At 48.7% G+C, this 18,705-nt stretch overlaps 1 protein-coding gene across 4 annotated transcripts in view; it reads left to right on the plus strand.

Annotated features, from left to right (window-relative positions):
* The window catches only part of ESYT1 (extended synaptotagmin 1), a 28,773-nt gene extending 14,282 nt beyond the window's left edge, over nt 1-14,491 (plus strand). For all 4 annotated transcript variants that reach the window (XM_066369741.1, XM_066369739.1, XM_066369740.1 and 1 more), the window contains 21 exons: nt 41-89; nt 220-306; nt 407-499; nt 720-791; nt 1,010-1,096; nt 1,926-2,075; nt 2,399-2,554; nt 2,686-2,862; nt 3,031-3,113; nt 3,238-3,286; nt 3,390-3,479; nt 4,366-4,461; nt 5,178-5,249; nt 5,333-5,419; nt 11,639-11,779; nt 11,900-12,051; nt 12,155-12,253; nt 12,344-12,475; nt 12,553-12,658; nt 12,856-12,905; nt 13,641-14,491. In XM_066369741.1, coding sequence (XP_066225838.1) covers nt 41-89; nt 220-306; nt 407-499; nt 720-791; nt 1,010-1,096; nt 1,926-2,075; nt 2,399-2,554; nt 2,686-2,862; nt 3,031-3,113; nt 3,238-3,286; nt 3,390-3,479; nt 4,366-4,461; nt 5,178-5,249; nt 5,333-5,419; nt 11,639-11,779; nt 11,900-12,051; nt 12,155-12,253; nt 12,344-12,475; nt 12,553-12,658; nt 12,856-12,905; nt 13,641-13,680 — 2,068 coding nt within the window. In that variant the 3' untranslated portion in view covers nt 13,681-14,491. The remainder of the gene's footprint in view (nt 1-40; nt 90-219; nt 307-406; nt 500-719; nt 792-1,009; nt 1,097-1,925; nt 2,076-2,398; nt 2,555-2,685; nt 2,863-3,030; nt 3,114-3,237; nt 3,287-3,389; nt 3,480-4,365; nt 4,462-5,177; nt 5,250-5,332; nt 5,420-11,638; nt 11,780-11,899; nt 12,052-12,154; nt 12,254-12,343; nt 12,476-12,552; nt 12,659-12,855; nt 12,906-13,640) is intronic.
* The last annotated feature ends 4,214 nt before the right edge of the window (nt 14,492-18,705 follow it).

The following is an 18,705-nucleotide window of genomic DNA, read 5'->3' on the forward strand; positions in this document are numbered from 1 at the left end:
TTACAATACTCCCCTTTTTCCCCTCACTGCCCTCCTCCAGAATGAAGCTGGATGTCGGGAAGGTATTACAGGCTGGAGTACTAGATAATGTAAGTTAAGACAAGAAGGAGGTGGGAGTTGGTCTCATCTATTCAGCAAACAGTAGTTGCTTCATTGATAGGGAGGAGGCCAGGTGGCTGTCTGATCACTACTATACCTCACCTCTATTTCTTCCTTCAGTGGTTCCCTCTACAAGGTGGGCAAGGCCAAGTTCACTTAAGGCTAGAATGGTTGTCACTTTTGCCAGATGCAGAAAAACTGGAGCAGGTAACTAACGTGGGGAGTAGGAAGCTGGCAGGGGAGAAATAGGTACTTGGAAGTATAGGGGTCCGTAGGCTCTAAGGCCTGGCTGTTGCCACCCCTGCAGGTTCTACAGTGGAATCGAGGCGTCTCCTCCAGACCAGAGCCCCCATCAGCTGCCATCTTAGTTGTTTATCTGGATCGGGCCCATGATCTTCCTGTGAGTATGGCTTCTGAGGGCAGGTGAACAGGGAGCCTTAGGGCCAGCGTTCCCATGCCCTCTTTGCCCCTGCCTGCTCTGCTCCAGAAGCAGCAACATGTAACACAAGGATTCCAAGGAGGAATCTCAGGGAAAAGATTCTGATGAGAGTCCACCTTTCTTCACTGAAACAAAAACAAAAACACCCATAATCATGACATTTGCATTCTAACCCCCACAGCTGAAGAAGGGGAACAAGGAACCCAACCCCATGGTACAACTCTCAGTTCAGGATGTGACCCAGGAGAGCAAAGTGAGTGCCAGGGTATCATTGTGGGAGGTGTCATTTCTGTGTGGGGCTGGGGGGGGATGGCCATTCTTGGGATGAACTTTCCCCTTTGGAAAGCCTATAATGGCAAGGGCTTTCTAGAGAAACAGGAGTGGTATTGTGGCATGTACCCTGTTGTAAAAAAATTGTGACATTGGTTAATAAAATTTGTGGCATGTACCCTTAATCCCGTACATTGGCAGGCTGTCTATAGCAACAACTGCCCGGTATGGGAAGAGGCTTTCCGGTTCTTTCTGCAAGACCCTCAAAGCCAGGAGCTTGATGTGCAGGTGAGATAATCATTTGTCCAGCCCTGCTACATACCCTTTTCTGCCTTCTCAAATCTGTACCATGTCTTCTCTCCATGTTGTCCTTTAATCTCTATTTTTTTTTTTAGCAAGGGGAGGGGGTGCAGGGACAGACAGACAGGAAGGGAGAGAGATGAGAAACATCAATTCTTCATTGAGGCACCTTAGTTATTCATTGATTTCTTGCTCTTATGTGTCTTGACAAGGGTGGTGGTTCGAGGGGGGGCTCTAGAAGAGCTAGTGACCCCTTGCTCAAGCCAGTGACCTTGGGCTCCAAGCCAAGTGACCTTGGGATCAAGCCAGCGACCATGGTGTCATGGCTGTAATCCCACGCTCAAGGCAGCAACCTGTGTTCAAGCTGGTGAGCCTGTGCTCAAGCTGGTGACCTCGGGGTTTCGAACCTGAGTCCTCTGCATCCTAGTCTGACGCTCTTATCTGCTGCACCACTGCCTGGTCAGGCTATTGGTTGATTCTTACATGTGCCCTGCCCGGGGATAGAGCCTTCAGCCTTGGTGTTTCAGGATGACACTCTAACCAATTAAACTATCCAGCCAGGGCCAGATAAGTGGGATTTAAATAGGCAGGGAGGAGAATGAGAACTTTCCATGTAATGGGAACAGAATAATAAGCACAGGCAGAGGGACCATGGAGTGGGCAAAAGGGCTATAAAAAGATGGCCTGGAGTAGAGCAAAAGGTCCTTGATGGACCATATTGGAATGGACCATATGGCTGGAGCCATATTGGAATTTCCCCAGGATGTCTCCCTTTTTCCTAATCTCTTCACTATATCTCCTCCTTCTGTGCTTATAGGTGAAGGATGACTCCAGGTCACTGACTTTAGGGGCACTTACCCTGCCTCTGGCTCGCCTGCTGACTGCCTCTGATCTCACCCTGGACCAGTGGTTCCAGCTCAGCAGCTCTGGCCCAAACTCCAGGCTCTACATGAAACTGGTTGTGAGGGTATGGAGATGGAGGAAGTGCTGAGGGTGTAGAAGGATCGTCTAGATTCCTTGGTATTGAGAGTCCGGAAGAGGGAATCCTCCAAACAAGCTAGTGTGTGTGGAAGCACCTGGCATGCACACAAAAAATGTTTATAGGTCTAACTGGGGGAAGACGTGCTGTATGAACAGGATAAGTGTGGAGGGAACCCCGTAGAGAAGAGCCCAGACAGGACGGGGACTTGGTTTCCCCATCAGAACCCCTGCTCTTTCCCCCAGTCCTCGCATACCTGCCTGCTGGTGGCTAGCAGCACTTCTTTGATTTGACAATCACTACCCTCCCAGATCTTGTACTTGGATTCATCAGAAGTGCACTTCCCTGCTGTACCTGGTACTGCTGGTGCTTGGGACCTGGACAATGAGAGTGCCCAGTGTGGCAGCAGTGTGGATGCCCCACCTCGACCCTGTCACACTACTCCTGACAGCCGCTTTGGAACTGAGGTGAATCTCTGTCTAGAAAGGACTAGGGTCTGTGTGCCTACCCTAAGAATGCAGAGGCTGTTTCAGGGCTGGTTTTGGCAGGTTTCTCTCTCTCTGACTGCATCTGGTGCCCATATCTGTCCCTTGTACAGAATGTTCTTCGGATCCATGTATTAGAGGCCCAGGACCTGATTGCCAAAGACCGTTTCTTGGGGGGACTGGTGAAGGGCAAGTCAGACCCCTACGTCAAACTAAAGTTGGCAGGACAAAGCTTCCGAAGCCGTGTTATTCGGGAAGATCTCAATCCCCGCTGGAACGAGATTTTTGAGGTCAGAATTGAGTGTCTGTTGCTCCTCCCAGTCCTGCTCCATTCTTCCCCTTATCTCTGAGTGGTCCAGAAAAGCTCCAGGGTTCAGTTGAATGGATGGAGGGGGTTCCAGTCATTTGGAGAAGAAAAGGAAACAATCCCTTTTGTCTGCACTGTTTTCTCCCACTAGATGATTGTTACATCAGTTCCGGGCCAAGAGCTAGATGTTGAGGTTTTTGACAAGGACCTGGACAAGGATGACTTTCTGGGCAGGTGAGAACATGGGAGTCCTACAGGGGAAGCAGGCTGAGCCTCTGTAGGCCTTGGAAGTCGGGCCTGAGGGAGGCAGACTTGACTGTGACTGTTGACCTCTTGTCTTAATCTTTTTCCTCTGCAGGTGTAAAGTGAGCGTCAGCACAGTACTCAACAGCGGCTTCCTTGATGAGGTGAGCCTGCCGTCAATAGTTCCTGCTGATCTTGACCCGACTCTCATTCTCATAATCCCTCTGTCGCTATACCCCAAAATTTTAACCCTGCTTACTACCACAGTGGCTGACTCTGGAGGACGTCCCATCTGGCCGCCTGCACTTGCGTCTGGAACGTCTGACCCCGCGTTCCACTGCTGCTGAGTTAGAGGAGGTAAGGAGGGCTATAGGAGGAAGGAAGGGACCCCAGATTCTTCAAGATGAACACTTCTATCTGATTTTATTTTATTTTTTTATTCAGTGAGAGGAGGGGAGGCAGGGACAGACTTGCACATGTGCCCTGACCAGGATTGACCCAGCAACAAGCCCTTAGAGGGTGATGCTCTGTCCATCTGAAGTGCTGCTCAGCAACCAAGCTCTTCTTTTTTATTTATTTATTTATTTTTCTAAAGTTGGAAACGGGGAGTCAGTCAGACAGACTCCCGCATGCACCCAACCGGGATCCACCAGGCACGCCCACCAGGAGGCAATGCTCTGCCCATCTGGGGCATCGCTCTGTTGCCACCAGAGGCATTCTAGTGCCTGAGGCAGAGGCCATGGACCCATCCTCAGTGCCCGGGCCAACTTTGCTCCAATGGAGCCTTGGCTGCGGGAGGGGAAGAGAGAGACAGAGAGGAAGGAGGTGGGGAGGTGGAGAAGCAGATGGGCGCTTCTCCTGTGTGCCCTGTCCAGGAATTGAACCCTGGACTCCTGCGCGCCAGGCCGACATTCTACCACTGAGCCAACCGGCCAGGGCCCAAGCTCTTCTTAGTGTCTGAGGCGGAGGCCATGGAGCCATCCTCAGTGTGCAGCCAATTCGCTTCAATCGAGCCTTGGCTTCAGGAGAAGAGAGAGAGAAGTGAGAGGAGGAGGGGTGGAGAAGCAGATGGGTGCTTCTCCTGTGGGCCTTGACCAGGAATCAAACCTGGGACTTCCACCACTGGGTTGCACTCTACCACTGAGCCAAGCAGCCAGGGCCCTGTTTGATTTTAAGGTATACGCCAGGTCCCAGGATTCTAAGGCATGCACCACGCCCTGACCACCTGTGTGTCTTCCCCCAGGTGCTGCAGGTGAACAGTCTGATCCAGATTCAGAAGAGTGCAGAGCTGGCAGCAGCCCTCCTGTCCGTCTACGTGGAGCGGGCTGAGGACCTGCCGGTGAGATCTGCTCCCCACGCCCCATAGTTCCCTGGCCCTCCTTCTATCTCCCTCAGGTTTGGATGCTCCTGGTGTATTTGGAATAATAGTAAATTCCAGACTCCTCTCTTTCCCAGGGTGGTGCTGGGGTAGGAAGAACTGTCTGTCCAAGGAGGTGGTGGCTGTTAAGTGACACGGGGACACAACCGCTGGCTATGGATATAATTTGTGAGGGGTGGGGGTACCTGCCTAACTTGGTCCCAATTAAGATAGCTTTTAATATTTAGGCCCTGGCCGGTTGGCTCAGTGGTAGAGCGTCGGCCTGGCATGCAGAAGTCCCGGGTTCGATTCCCGGCCAGGGCACACAGGAGAGGCGCCCATCTGCTTCTCCACCCCTCCCCCTCTCCTTCCTCTCTGTCTGTCTCTTCCCCTCCCGCAGCCGAGGCTCCATTGGAGCAAAAGATGGCCCGGGCGCTGGGAATGGCTCCTTGGCCTCTGCCCCAGGCGCTGGAGTGGCTCTGGTCGCAACAGAGCGACACCCCGGAGGGGCAGAGCGTCGCCCCCTGGTGGGCATGCCAGGTGGATCCCGGTCGGGCGCATACGGGAGCCTGTCTGACTCTCTCTCCCTGTTTCCAGCTTCAGAAAAATACAAAAAAAAAAAAAAAAAAAAAAAGATAGCTTTTAATATTTATATTAATACTAAGTTTTTAATATTTAACACAATATTCTCTTTCTAGCTCCGAAAAGGTACCAGGCCTCCCAGCCCTTATGCTACTATCACTGTGGGCGATGTTTCTCATAAAACTAAGGTATTGTGAAGTGCTGCAGGGATGAGAAAGGGAGGGATAAGAGAGACTATGAATCACTGCTCATCACCCCTCATCTCCACCAGACTGTTTCCCAGACCTCAGCCCCCATCTGGGATGAGAGCTCCTCCTTTCTCATCAGGAAACCAAACACTGAGAGCCTGGAGTTGCAGGTACTATAAATTCATTCTACATTTTCCAGATTCCCATCATGGGCCAGATACTGAACCAGGGACAGGGTGTTTAGAGGTAAATCTATTTCTCATCTTCTCTTTTTTGTGTGTTACAGAGACAGAGTCAGAGAGAGGGACAGATAGGAACAGACAGACAGGAAGGGAGAGAGATGAGAAACATCAATTCTTCCTTGAGGTTTCTTAGTTGTTCATTGATTGCTTTCTCATATGTGCCTTGACTGTGGGGCTATAGCAGACCGAGTAACCCCTTGCTCAAGCCAATGACCTTGGGCTCAAGCCAAGGGGTCACGTCACTGATCCCACACTTAAGCTGATGAGCCCTCACTCAAGCCGGCAACCTCGGGGCTTTGTACGTGGTTCCTCCGTGTCCCAGTCCGATGCTCTGTCCACTGCGCCACCACCTGGTCAGGTTCTCTTTTTATTTAAAAAAAAAAAAAGGATTTTATTTATTGATTTAGAGGGGGAGAGAGAGAGTAAGGGCAGGGGGCAGGAGGGAGCAAGAGGCATCAACTCATAGTAGTTGCTTGTCCTGTGTGCCTTCACTGAACAAGTCTGGGGTTTCGAACCAGTGACTACAGCACTCTAGGTGGATGCTTTATTCACTGTGCCACCACAGGGCAGGCTCTAATTCTCATCTTTATGGAACTCCTACTCTTTCTTTTTTATTTTTTTAATTGAATTTTTTGGGGTGACATGCTCACACTCTTTTGGAAGAAAATAAGCAGAGACTGCTTCCAGACTGGTGACTGCTGAGGTAAAAGACACTGAATGGGCACTAACTCCGACTGGGGAAAGGCAGAGGCAGAAGAAAGGCCTCCTGCCCCAGCAGGGTACTTGGTTGGAGCATCATCCACTGTGCCCAGATTACAGGTTCAGTCCCCAGTCAGGGCACATACAAGAAGTAACCAATGAATGCACAACTAAGTGGAACAACCAATTGATGTTTCTCTCTCTCTAATCAATAAATAAACTTAAAAATTAAAAAGAAAGAAAGGCATCCTTAGATGACCTGAGTTTAATTGTAAATAGACTCTGACCAGAAAAAGAAGAGCAGAAGAACTCTTTAGGCTGAGAAAAGAATGGAGAAGAAAGAAGGCAAGTTACAGGTTAGAGAGACATGCAAGAGCATGATCACAGGAGCTATTGAATACAATGCTAATAAGAAGTTGGATTTTAGCCTGACCAGGCGGTGGCGCAGTGGATAGAAAGTCGGACTGGGATGCAGGGGACCCAGGTTTGAGACCCCGAGGTCTTCAGCTTGAGCGCAGGCTCATCTGGTTTGAGCAAAGCTCACCATATTGGACCCAAGGTCGCTGGCTTGAACAAGGAGTCACTCGGTCTGCTGTAGCCCCCCAGTCAAGGCACATATGAGAAAGCAATCAATGAACAACTAAGGTGTCGCAACAAAGAACTGATGCTTCTCATCTCTCTCCCTTTTTTTTTTTTTTTTTTAAATTTTTTAAATTTATTTATTCATTTTAGAGAGGAGAGGGAGAGACAGAGAGAGAGGAGAGACAGAGAGAGAGAAGGGGGGAGGAGCTGGAAGCATAAACTCCCATATGTGCCTTGACCGGGCAAGCCCAGGGTTTTGAACCGGCGACCTCAGCATTTCCAGGTTGACGCTTTATCCACTGCGCCACCACAGGTCAGGCTCATCTCTCTCCCTTTTTGTCTGTCCCTATCTATCCCTCTCTCTCGGTCTCTTGTCACAAAAGGAAATAGAAAAAAAAAAGTTGAGCCTGACCTGTGGTGGCGCAGTGGATAAAGCGTCGACCTGGAAATGCTGAGGTCACCGGTTCGAAACGCTGGGCTTGCCTGATCAAGGCACATATGGGAGTTGATGCTTCCAACTCCTTCCCACCTTCTCTCTCTGTCTCTCTTTCTCCATTTCTCTCTCCTCTCTAAAATGAATAAATAAAATAAAAATTAAAAAAAAAAAAAAAGAAAGAAAAAAAAAAGTTGAATTTTATCCTAAAGGCATTGGGGAACATTTGAAGGAATGAGAGGTGACATATCCAGACTTGTACTTTAGGAAGGTCATGCTGAGAGCAGGATAAAGAATGGACAAGCCCTGGCCAGATGGCTCAGTTTTGTTTCGAACATTGTCCCAAGGCACAGAGGTTGCCGATTTGATCCCCAGTCGGCACGTATAGGAACAGCTGTATGTTCCTGTCTCTCCCTTCCTCTCACTGAAATCTATTTTTATTTATTTATTTTATTTTATTTTATTTTTTTTTTAGAGAGAGGGGGGAGAGAGAGAGAGAGAGAGAGATTGAAAGGGGAGGAGCAGGAAGCATCAACTCCCATATGTGCCTTGACCAGGCAAGCCCAGGGTTTTGAACCGGCAACCTCAGTGTTCCAGGTTGACGCTTTATCCCACTGCGCCACCACAGGTCAGGCCTGAAATCTATTTTTTAAAAAAAGGAATGGACAACATTGGAGGCAAGTAAATTAGTAGAGTAACTGAAGCAAGAAATGACAAAGGCCGGATGGTATCTGAGGGTTATTTTGACAGAGAGAGGAAGGAGGAACAAGGAACAGTGTCGATGTTTGCTCCTGACTTTTTAACATGGGTGGCTGGACAGATAAAGATGCCGTTGACAACAACAGGAAATGCACAAAGCAGGAGTTTTTTCATCAGAGATCTCTGAGGGATATCCAAGGGCAAACAGCCATCGAGAAGGTGTATCGAGGGCCTATTACGGTGTTCCTCTCTCTCTCTCCCTCTTCTTTGAGCATCATGAGCAAGTTACAAGTAGCAACTGTCATCATGAGTGTGACTGAGATCTCTTAGGGTGTGTGTAGAGTGGAAAGAAGATCAAGGAAGATCAAGGATGGACATGCTGGGCACTGTAACAACGAAAGGGCAGATGGAAGAAGAAGAACCTCTTTCAAGGGGGCCTGAAGTATAGCCAGGGCAATGGGACACTCACTAGGAAAGAGTGGGTTACAGATACCAAAAGAGTTTCAAAAGACAAGAACTGGCCAGATATTGCTGAGAAGTAAAATTAGATGACTGAAAATTATTCATTGACTTTGAAAACTATGAGGTCATTAATTATTGCAACAACGTCAATGGCATAAATGGAGTAGAAACTAGTTATCAGTGGGTTGAAGAGTGAACAAAAGTGAAGAGGTATGGGAGGTAGGGACAGGACAGTGGAAAGTAATGCAGGAGCGCTGATTTCCTCTTCCTATGGAGGGTCAAGAAAACCTTCCAGCCCTATAGCTCAGTTGGTTAGGGTCATTCTGATACGCAAAGATTGCAGGTTCAGTCTCGAGTCAGGGCACATACAGGAACAGATCAATGTTTCTGTCTCAATACCTTCTTCTCTCTTTAGAATCAGTAAGTAAAAATTAAAAAGAAGAAAGAAATATCTTCTAGGCCCTGGCTGGTTAGCTCAGTCAGAGAGCCATCCTGAAATGACAAGGTTGTGAGTTTGATCCCCGGTCAGGGCACACAGGAAGCAACCAATGAATGCAAAACTAAGTGGAACAACAACTAAATGTTTCTCTCTCTCTTCCCCTTTCCCTTCCCTCTCTGTCTCTAAAATCAGTCAATATATTTTATTTTATTTTACTTTAGTCAATATATATATATATATATATATATATATATATATATACACACACACACACACATTTTTTTTTTTCTGTATTTTTCTGAAGCCGGAAATGGGGAGAGACAATCAGACAGACTCCCGCATGCGCCCGACCAGGATCCACCCGGCATGCCCACCAGGGGGCGATGCTCTGCCCCTCCCGGGCGTCACTCTGTTGCAACCAGAGCCACTCTAGCGCCTGGGGCAGAGGCCGAGGAGCCATCCCCAGCGCCCGGGCCATCCTTGCTCCAATGGAGCCTCGGCTGCGGGAGGGGAAGAGAGAGACAGAGAGGAAGGAGAGGGGGAGGGGTGGAGAAGCAGATGGGGCGCTTCTCCTGTGTGCCCTGGCCGGGAATCGAACCCGGGACTTCTGCACGCCAGGCCGATGCTCTGCCACTGAGCCAACCTGCCAGGGCTTAGTTAATATTTTTTTTTTTTGATTTTTTAGAGAGAGAGGAGTGAGAGAGAGAGACAGAGAGAGAGAGAAGGGGGAGGAGCAGGAAGCATCAACTCCCATATGTGCCTTGACCAGGCAAGCCCAAGGTTTCGAACCGACGACCTCAGTGTTCCAGGTCGACGCTTTATCCCACTGTGCCACCACAGGTCAGGCCATAGTCAATATATTTTAAAGAGTAAACCATTTCTCGTTAAAAAAAATACCTTCTAAAATTGATAAAATTAAAAAAAATAAAACAGCATTTTAAATAATGTAATTATGGCCTGACCAGGTGGTGGCACAGTGGATAGAGCATCGAACTGGGATGCAGAAGACCCAGGTTCGAGACCCCGAGGTTGCCAGTTTGATCGCGGGCTCATCTGGTTTGAGCAAAGCTCACCAGCTTGGACCCAAGGTCGCTGGCTTGAGCAAGGGGTCACTCAGTCTGCTGAAGGCCCACAGTCAAGGCACATATGAGAAAGCAATCAATGAACAACTAAGGTGTCGCAACAAAAAACTGATGATTGATGCTTCTTATCTCTCTTCATTCCTGTCTGTCTGTCCCTATCTGTCCCTCTCTCTGACTCTCTCTGTCTCTGAAAAAAAATAAATAAAAGAAACATTTAAATAATGTAATTATGAATAACACTAGAAGAGGTAGAGATGTAAATGAGCTCAATTATTCATCTTGCATAGCAGGGAATCTGTGAATCCCAGGTTGGCAAATCATGAAATAGAGATATAGGGATATTCATTAGAATTGTGATAGGACAAAGGAAAGATTTTAAAGTTTATTAACATTTGGCCCGACCTATGGTGGTACTTTGGATAGAGTACTGACCTAGAACGCTGAGGTCACTGCTATAAAACCCTGGGCTTGCCGAGTCAAGGCACAAATGGCAAACAGTCAAAGCAGTAAGCAACAAAAACGACCAACTATGAGTTACTTCTCACTCCTTGTCCCTCTCTCTCCTCTCTCTCCTCTCTCTGTAAAACCAATAAATCTTTAAAAATAAATAAGCAGGCCTGACCTGTGGTGGCGCAGTGGGATAAAGTGTCAACCTGGAACACTGAGATCGCCGGTTCGAAACCTTGGGCTTGCCTGGTCAAAGCACATATGGGAGTTGATGCTTCCTGCTCCTCCCCCTTCTCTCTCTCTCTGTCTCTCTCTCTCACTCCTCTCTCTCTAAAAAATCAATAAATAAAATATTTTAAAAAATAAATAAATAAATAAGCAAATAAATAAAATAAAGGTTGTTAACATTTGGAATATGGAAATGAGGGGTAAGACGGGCAGGAAACACTTAAAATTTTTTTTTTTAAGGAATTTTTTTTTTTTTTTTTTTTTTACAGAGGCAGAGATAGACAGGGACAGACAGACAGGAACGGAGAGAGATGAGAAGCATCAATCATCAGTTTCTCGTTGCGCGTTGCGACTTCTTAGTTGTTCATTGATTGCTTTCTCATATGTGCCTTGACCACGGGCCTTCAGCAGACCGAGTAACCCCCTGCTGGAGCCAGCAACCTTGGGTCCAAGCTGGTGAGCTCTTAGCTCAAGCCAGATGAGCCTGCGCTCAAGCTGGCGACCTCGGGGTCTCGAACCTGGGTCCTTCCGCATCCCAGTCTGACGCTCTATCCACTGCGCCACCACCTGGTCAGGCAACACTTTAAATTTAATTCCAGCCTGACCTGTGGTGGCGCAGTGGGATAAAGCCTCGACCTGGAACACTTGAGGTTGCCGGTTCGAAACCTTGGGCTTGCCTGGTCAAGGCACATATGGGAGTTGATGCTTCCAGCTCCTCCCCCCTTCTCTCTCTCTCTCTCTCTCTCTCTCTCACTCCTCTCTCTCTAAAAAAAAAAAAATCAATAAATAAAATAAAATAAATTTAATTCCATTTTTACTGTTCTCTTTTCGCCCCTATGCAGGTATTACTGGTATAATATGAAAGCTTAGGAAGTAAAGAGAGTATAATTTATTCTGGTTAAGAAAGGAAGGGGAAAAAAAAAAAAAGAAAGGAAGGGAAGTGGTGTTACCAGGGCTTCCTTGACCTGCACAAAGGGGATTCTCTCCCCAAAACCACTCGAGAGACCCAAGTATTTGGACCTGGAACACTAGGATTAAATCCTTTATCTTTTGATCACAGTGCTTTTGCTCCACAGGTTTGGGGTGAGGGCACTGGTGCATTGGGCTCACTGTCCCTGCCCCTCTCGGAGCTCCTTGGGGCTGACCAGCTTTGTGTGGACCGCTGGTTTACGCTCAGCAATGGTCAGGGGCAGGTGTTACTGAGAGCACAGCTGGGGGTGAGTACCAGGATGTGGGTGGGCAGGAGGGCGGGGGGGGGGGGGAGCAGAGGACTGCATCCTCATAGCAAGGGAGTCGAGTAGAACTCTGCCCAGCTCACAGCTTTCTTGCCCTCCTAGATCCTCGTGTCCCAGCACTCAGGAGTGGAAGCTTATACTCACAGCCAGAGCTACACCTCCTCTGTGAGTGAAGAACTAGAGGCCTGGGGAGCACTGCCTCACATCATCTCCTCAGCCCCAGAGCTCCGGCAGCGCCTCACACATGGGGACAGGTAAAGCACTGAGAAGGAAGGGGGATGCAGTCAGGAAGACAGAGGTTCCCTACAGGTTTCCTCAGCACTGCCTTCTCCCAGACCTACCTCCATCTCTCCACAGTCCCCTCGAGGCTCCAGCCGGGCCTCTGGGCCAGATGAAACTGACTGTTTGGTACTACAGTGAAGAACGAAAGCTGGTCAGCATCATTCACAGTTGCCGGTGAGACCCCATCAAAGAGAACTTTGATCCTCCAAGTTGTCTCCATCCCTCTGCTTATGTGGACTTATCACCTTCACCCTCCTGTGGCAGGGCCCTTAGACAGAATGGACGGGATCCCCCTGACCCCTATGTGTCACTGTTGCTACTGCCAGACAAAAACAAAGGCAGCAAGAGGAAGACCTCACAGAAGAAGAGGACCCTAAATCCTGAATTCAATGAACGGTCAGTCTGTGGGCATTCAGGTGGAAAGGTGGCAGGCCTGAAAAGAACACCGGCCCTAACACCCAGTCCCTCCCCAGGTTTGAGTGGGAACTACCCCTAGATGAGGCCCTCCGGCGAAAGCTGGATGTCTCTGTGAAGTCTAATTCCTCTTTCATGTCAAGAGAGCGGGAGCTGCTGGGGAAGGTAAGAGGGTGAGCACAGTCAGGGCACAGGTGGGAAAAGTTGCTGGCATCAAGACTATAGTCTCTGTTAGAGAGGAAGCACCCACTTTGTAGGTGACCCAATTACCTCTGCACTGGTTTGAGGCCAGGAAGTGTGATGATGGGACACGGTCTGTGGAGATATCAAAATAAATCTTGCCTTTACCATCCCCAACACAGGTGCAGGTGGACCTCGCTGAGATAGATCTTTCTCAGGGCGCAGCCCAGTGGTGAGTATCTGCCAGGCTGGGATGAGCCTAGACGTCAAGTAGGAGAAATCTCAATCATAGGAAAGGGAAAAAAGGATGCAGTCTGAGCTGAGAACCATTAGTTTTCTGAAGTATAAAAGCCCTTAGATTGTGTTTCATTTGAAGACACAAGAATCATCTTTAAGCCTGTGGTGGCGCAGTGGATAAAAGAGTTGACCTGGAACGCTGAGGTTGCCGGTTCAAAACCCTGGGCTTGCCCGGTCAAGGCACATACAGGAGGCAACTACTATGAGTGATGCTTCCTGTTTGTTCCTGCTCTTTCTCTCCCTTTCCTCTCTAAAAAGTTAATAAAAAAAAATTTTTTTTAATTCATCTTGATTTATTTGTTTTGGCGAGAGAGAGACACAGACAGGAAGAGAGAGAGAGATCAGAAGCATCAACTTATAGTTGTGGCACCTTAGTTGTTCATTGATTTCTCATATGTGCCTTGACCTGGGGCTCCAGCTGAGCCAGTGACCCCTTGCTCAAGCCAGCGACCTTGGGCTCAAGCCAGCAACTATGGGGTCATGTCTGTGATCTTGCATTCAAGCAGGGAACCCCACTCTCAAGTTGGTGAGCCCACGCTCAAGCCGGAGACCTCAGGGTTTCGAACCTGGCTCCTCAGTATCCCTGGTTGACTCTCTATCCACTGTGCCACCATCTGTTCATGCACAACAGTCATCTTTATACCTGAGTATTCTCTGCTTGTTCCCATAGGTATGACCTCATGGATGACAAGGACAAAGGCAGCTCCTAGGAGCCAGGGATTTGCTCTCTCTTTTCCTCGCCTCTTGCTGCATTACCACTTCAATGTGATGAGCCAAAAGCTAGGTCCCAAGGGCAAAGCCTCAGCCCTCTCACCTTCAGGCCCATGCTAGGTAGGGCCTTGGCCTGACCAAAGAGGAGGACCATATGCTACCCTTTCTTTACTGCAGGGCCTTGATCCTTCTGGGCTCCTAGGGCAGGGACCTGAGCTGGCTATTTCCTGCTCTGCCTGCAAAGTCTCCTTTCCTCCCAGCTCCTCAGGGCCTTCCATATCTGTGCCTAGCCACTGGCAGCACTAACAGTGGCATTAGCTTATGCCAAATACACTTTTGGAAAGATTTTTTTTTTTAAATCAAATGGCTGCCTTTTCCCCTATTCTAAACAGTCAGGGAAAGAAAACACCTGTGTGACAAGGTGGATAGGCAATCCACACAAGCTCCGAGCCTCTTGACCTGCATGTAGTGAATGTATAGTAACCCAGGCCCAGCCCCAATGTTCAGTTCTGTCCCCTTTCCTTAAGCCTTTTCCTGAAAGTTATACCTGCTATGATGAGGGCCAGCCAGTCTCCTGATTCACTGGGAATTGGAACACCTGGATTCTATCCAGGCCTTCAAACAGCAGGTATCACTCTTAGAGCTTCTAGCTGGTGCTGTGCAGAAGGCCTTGGAGGACTCGAGACAGCAGGGCCCATTTTTAAATCTAGATGCCTAAGCTGTTACCTCACTGACTAGAACTGAATTTCATCATTTTGCAACAACTCTGCCAATTCACTGTATCTTACATTAAAAATTATACTCAAACCAGTTGTGGCTCTTTTCCTTAGGGACAGGGAAGCCAGCCAACCCATCAGATGCTTATTGCAAAAGCCTTTATTCAATTCACAAATCATATCAGTTTACTTAGTGGTCAGAACCTACTGCAAGAACGTTGGTTCTTGGTCCTGGCTGGTTGGCTCAGTGGTAGAGCGTTGGCCTGGCGTGCAGGAGTCCCGGGTTCAATTCCCGGCCAGGGCACACAGGAGAAGCACCCATCTGCTTCTCCACCCCTCCCCCTCTCCTTCCTCTCGGTCTCTCTCTTCCCCTTCCCCTCCTGCAGCCAAGGCTCCATTGGAGCAAAGTTGGCCCGGGTGCTGAGGATGGCTCTGTGGCCTCTGCCTCAGGCGCTAGAATGCCTCTGGTTGCAACAGAGCGACGCCCCAGATGGGCAGAGCATTGCCCCCTGGTGGGCATGCTGGGTGGATCCCGGTCGGGCACATGCGGGAGTCTGTCTGACTGCCTCCCCGTTTCCAACTTCAGAAAAATACAAAAAAAAAAAAAGAATGTTGGTTCTGTTGAGGACGGTCAAGGGGCCTGTGTGAACTGGTTGCTGCTGAGTTTCTGGTGAGATTCATTCCCAGTCGCTGTGATCCAGTGTGTTACCCACCCAACTTGTCTGCTGACCATCACCCCATGGGCTTTCCAGGAAAAGGAATCCCCAGCCCAATGAGCCTGGAAGTTCTGGACTTCAGCACAGGCTCACAGTGTCTCAAGTGGTCCATTTACCTGTAACCAAAAGACTTCAGGCCCACTTGGTGGGCAGCTGAGTGAGAAGTGTTTTATACCCATTCAGATCTGCTCACCTTGAACTCTGCTCCTTTTGGGACCCTTCCTGGAAGGCAAGCCGTGGAAGCTGTGCTACCGCACACGTCTGCTCTACCAACCACGTGAAAGGAGAGTGAGACGGGGAAGAATTAACTACTGAAAATGGTCACTGGATAGGAACTTGGAGATTTCATAACTGCTTCAGAGAGCTTTAACATCTCTGAAAGAAAATCAACTTTAGCACACTGTCCACTGGGAGGAAAGGAAAGGCTCAGTTCCATGAGATGTTGTCAAAATTCACTTTATTAGCAAAAGCTGAATTTAAGTCCCATGCCATCTACTAACTAATCTGTTTTATTTTTCAATAACTCCTTTGAAGTCATTGCTGGTTCTGACATTCTGCTTCCTTCCCATCAATTTAAGAGAATCCCAAGCCTTGGCCATGAGCAAGAGGTCTCAGTTGCCCTCCCCCAGCCCAGAGACTAACTAAGGTGGGGGGACCACACACACAGGACAGTAGAACTTATATTTCTAAGGAGTCTGTTTTATATTCATTCAGTGTTAGGCATGTGGCCCAAGGCCTGCTGTTCTAGCTGGCTTCAGCTAATATAACCAGGGATCTTGCAATATGTGATTTTAAGAAGCACTCTTGACCTAGTTCATCACTTCAAGTAATAAACATTTCCAGAAAACTAGAGGACATGGCACAAATTCTCCCATTCCAGAAGGTTCCCGACTCTTTCCCAAACTTCTCAAGTTTAGGACACATAAAAGAGGAAGTATTGATCTACATATTAAATACAAGATGAGACAATTCAATACATTGTTGAACTTATATATACAAAGGTCAAGCATTTAAATTTTTTGTTTCTCCATTGATTTGAAAAGGGGAGGAAGGGAGAGAGAAAGAGAAACATCAACTAGCTGTTCCACTTAGTTGATTCATTTAGCTGTGCACTCATTGATTGCTTCTACCTGACCAGACCAGGGATTGAACCTGCGACCTCATTGTGCAGGTTCCACAACACTTTATCCACTGAGCTACCCAAAGATCAAATAAAGGGTCACTAGCACAGGAATTGAACAAATGTACTGTTATTTCTCAAACAGCTGGCCTTCCACACTGACACATAATGTCTACCTCTTCCAGAGAAAGGCAGATACAGTTGTATATGGGTATACTGTAACTTGTGTTTACAATACTGCCCTCTTGGAATGTGGTTTTATTGGCCCAGTGTGCTGTAGTTAACTGGGTGTAGCAACACAACTGTCTAGTGAACAGCCATTTCCCCCTCTTCCCTATAAACAGAAAACTCCAGAGCATTCCTTGTGACAGTGTGCCAGGTCCAAGGCAGTAATCGTGTTTCTCTGCTAGATAGGCACTTTCCTAGCCTCCCCTGCAACTGATCTGTGACCCAGCTCTGGTGAACAAGATGTAAGAGAAAGCCCTGGCCAGGTAGCTCACCTGGTTAAGAGCATCATTCTGATACCCACAAGGTTTCGGGTTCCATCCCCTTCAGGACACATACAAGAATCAACCAATGAATGCATAAATAAATGGAACAACAAATTGACATTTCGCTTTCTCACTTTCTGTCACCTTCCTTCCTCTCTCTCTCTCTCTCTCTCTCTCTGTCTCTCTTTACAGAGACAGAGAGAGTCAGAGAGAGCGTTAGACAGGGACAGACAGACAGGAATGGAGAGATGAGAAGCATCAATTATTAGTTTTTCGTTGCGGCTCCTTAGTTGTTCATTGATTGCTTTCTCATATGTGCCTTGACTGTGGGGCAACAGTAGCAGACCGAGTGACCCCTTGCTTGAGCCAGTGACCTTGGGTCCAAGCTGGTGAGCTTTGCTCAAACCAGATGAGCTATGCTCAAGCTGGCGACCTCGGGGACTTGAACCTGGGTCCTCGTCATCCCAGTCCGACCCTCTATCCACTGCGCCTCCGCCTGGTCAGGCTCCTTCCTTCCTCTCTTTTTTTTTTTTTTACAGAGACAGAGAGTGAGTCAGAGAGAGGGATAGACAGGGACAGACAGACAGGAATGGAGAGAGATGAGAAGCATCAATCAGTTTTTCATTGCGCGTTGCGACACCTTAGTTGTTCATTGATTGCTTTCTCATATGTGCCTTGACCGTGGGCCTCCAGCAGACCGAGCAACCTCTTGCTGGAGCCAGCGACGTTGGGTTCAAGCTCGTGGGCTCTTGCTCAAACCAGATGAGCCCGCACTCAAGCTGGCGACCTCGGGGTCTCGAACCTGGGTCCTCGGCATCCCAGTCTGACGCTTTATCCACTGCGCCACCGCCTCGTCAGGCATCCTTCCTTCCTCTCTTAAAAAAAAAAAAAATGGGCCCTGGCCGGTTGGCTCAGCGGTAGAGCGTTGGCCTGGCGTGCGGGGGACCGGGGTTCGATTCCCGGCCAGGGCACATAGGAGGGGCGCCCATTTGCTTCTCCACCCCCCCCCCTCCTTCCTCTCTGTCTCCCTCTTCCCCTCCCGCAGCCAAGGCTCCATTGGAGCAAAGATGGCCCGGGCGCTGGGGATGGCTCCTTGGCCTCTGCCCCAGGCGCTAGAGTGGCTCTGGTCGCGGCAGAGCGACCCCCCAGAGGGGCAGAGCATCGCCCCCTGGTGGGCAGAGCGTCGCCCCCTGGTGGGCGTGCCGGGTGGATCCTGGTCGGGCGCATGCGGGAGTCTGTCTGACTGTCTCTCCCCGTTTCCAGCTTCAGAAAAATGCAGGGGAAAAAGAAAAAAAAAATGTAAGAGGAAGTCAGCTGAGGACTGGAGTATCAACAAATAGCCCTCATTACTGTCTTCCTTTCAGCAGACTTTTTTTTTTTTAAGTGAGGGAGGGATAGACAGGGACAAACAGACAGGAAAGGAGAGAGATGAGAAGCATCAACTCTTAGTTGTGGCCTTAGTTGTTCATTGATTGCTTTCTCATATGTGCCTTAACCAGAGGGCTCCAGCTGAGCCAGTTACCCCTTGCTCAAGCCAGAGACCTTTGGGCCCAAGACAGTGACCATTAGTCATGTCTGTGACCCCACGCTCAAGCCGAGGAACCTCTGGATTTCGAACCTGGGTCTTCAGTCTCCAAGGCTGTGTCTATCCACTGCACCACTGCCTGGTTTTGCTCAGCAGCCATTTTTTTTTTTTTTAATGGTATTGTGGTGTATTTTTTTTTTTTTTTTTTTTTTTTTACAGAGACAGAGAATGAGTCAGAGAGGGATAGACAGGAACGGAGAGAGATGAGAAGCATCAATCATCAGTTTTTCATTGCGCATTGCAACACCTTAGTTATTCATTGATTGCTTTCTCATACATGCCTTGACCGCGGGCCTTCAGCAGACCGAGTAAACCCTTGCTGGAGCCAGCGATCTTGGGTTCAAGCTGGTGGGCTTTTCCTCAAACCAGATGAGCCCGCACTCAAGCTGGCGACCT

Source organism: Saccopteryx leptura, chromosome 2 (assembly GCF_036850995.1).
Source record: "Saccopteryx leptura isolate mSacLep1 chromosome 2, mSacLep1_pri_phased_curated, whole genome shotgun sequence".
NCBI classification, from domain to species: Eukaryota; Metazoa; Chordata; class Mammalia; order Chiroptera; family Emballonuridae; genus Saccopteryx; species Saccopteryx leptura.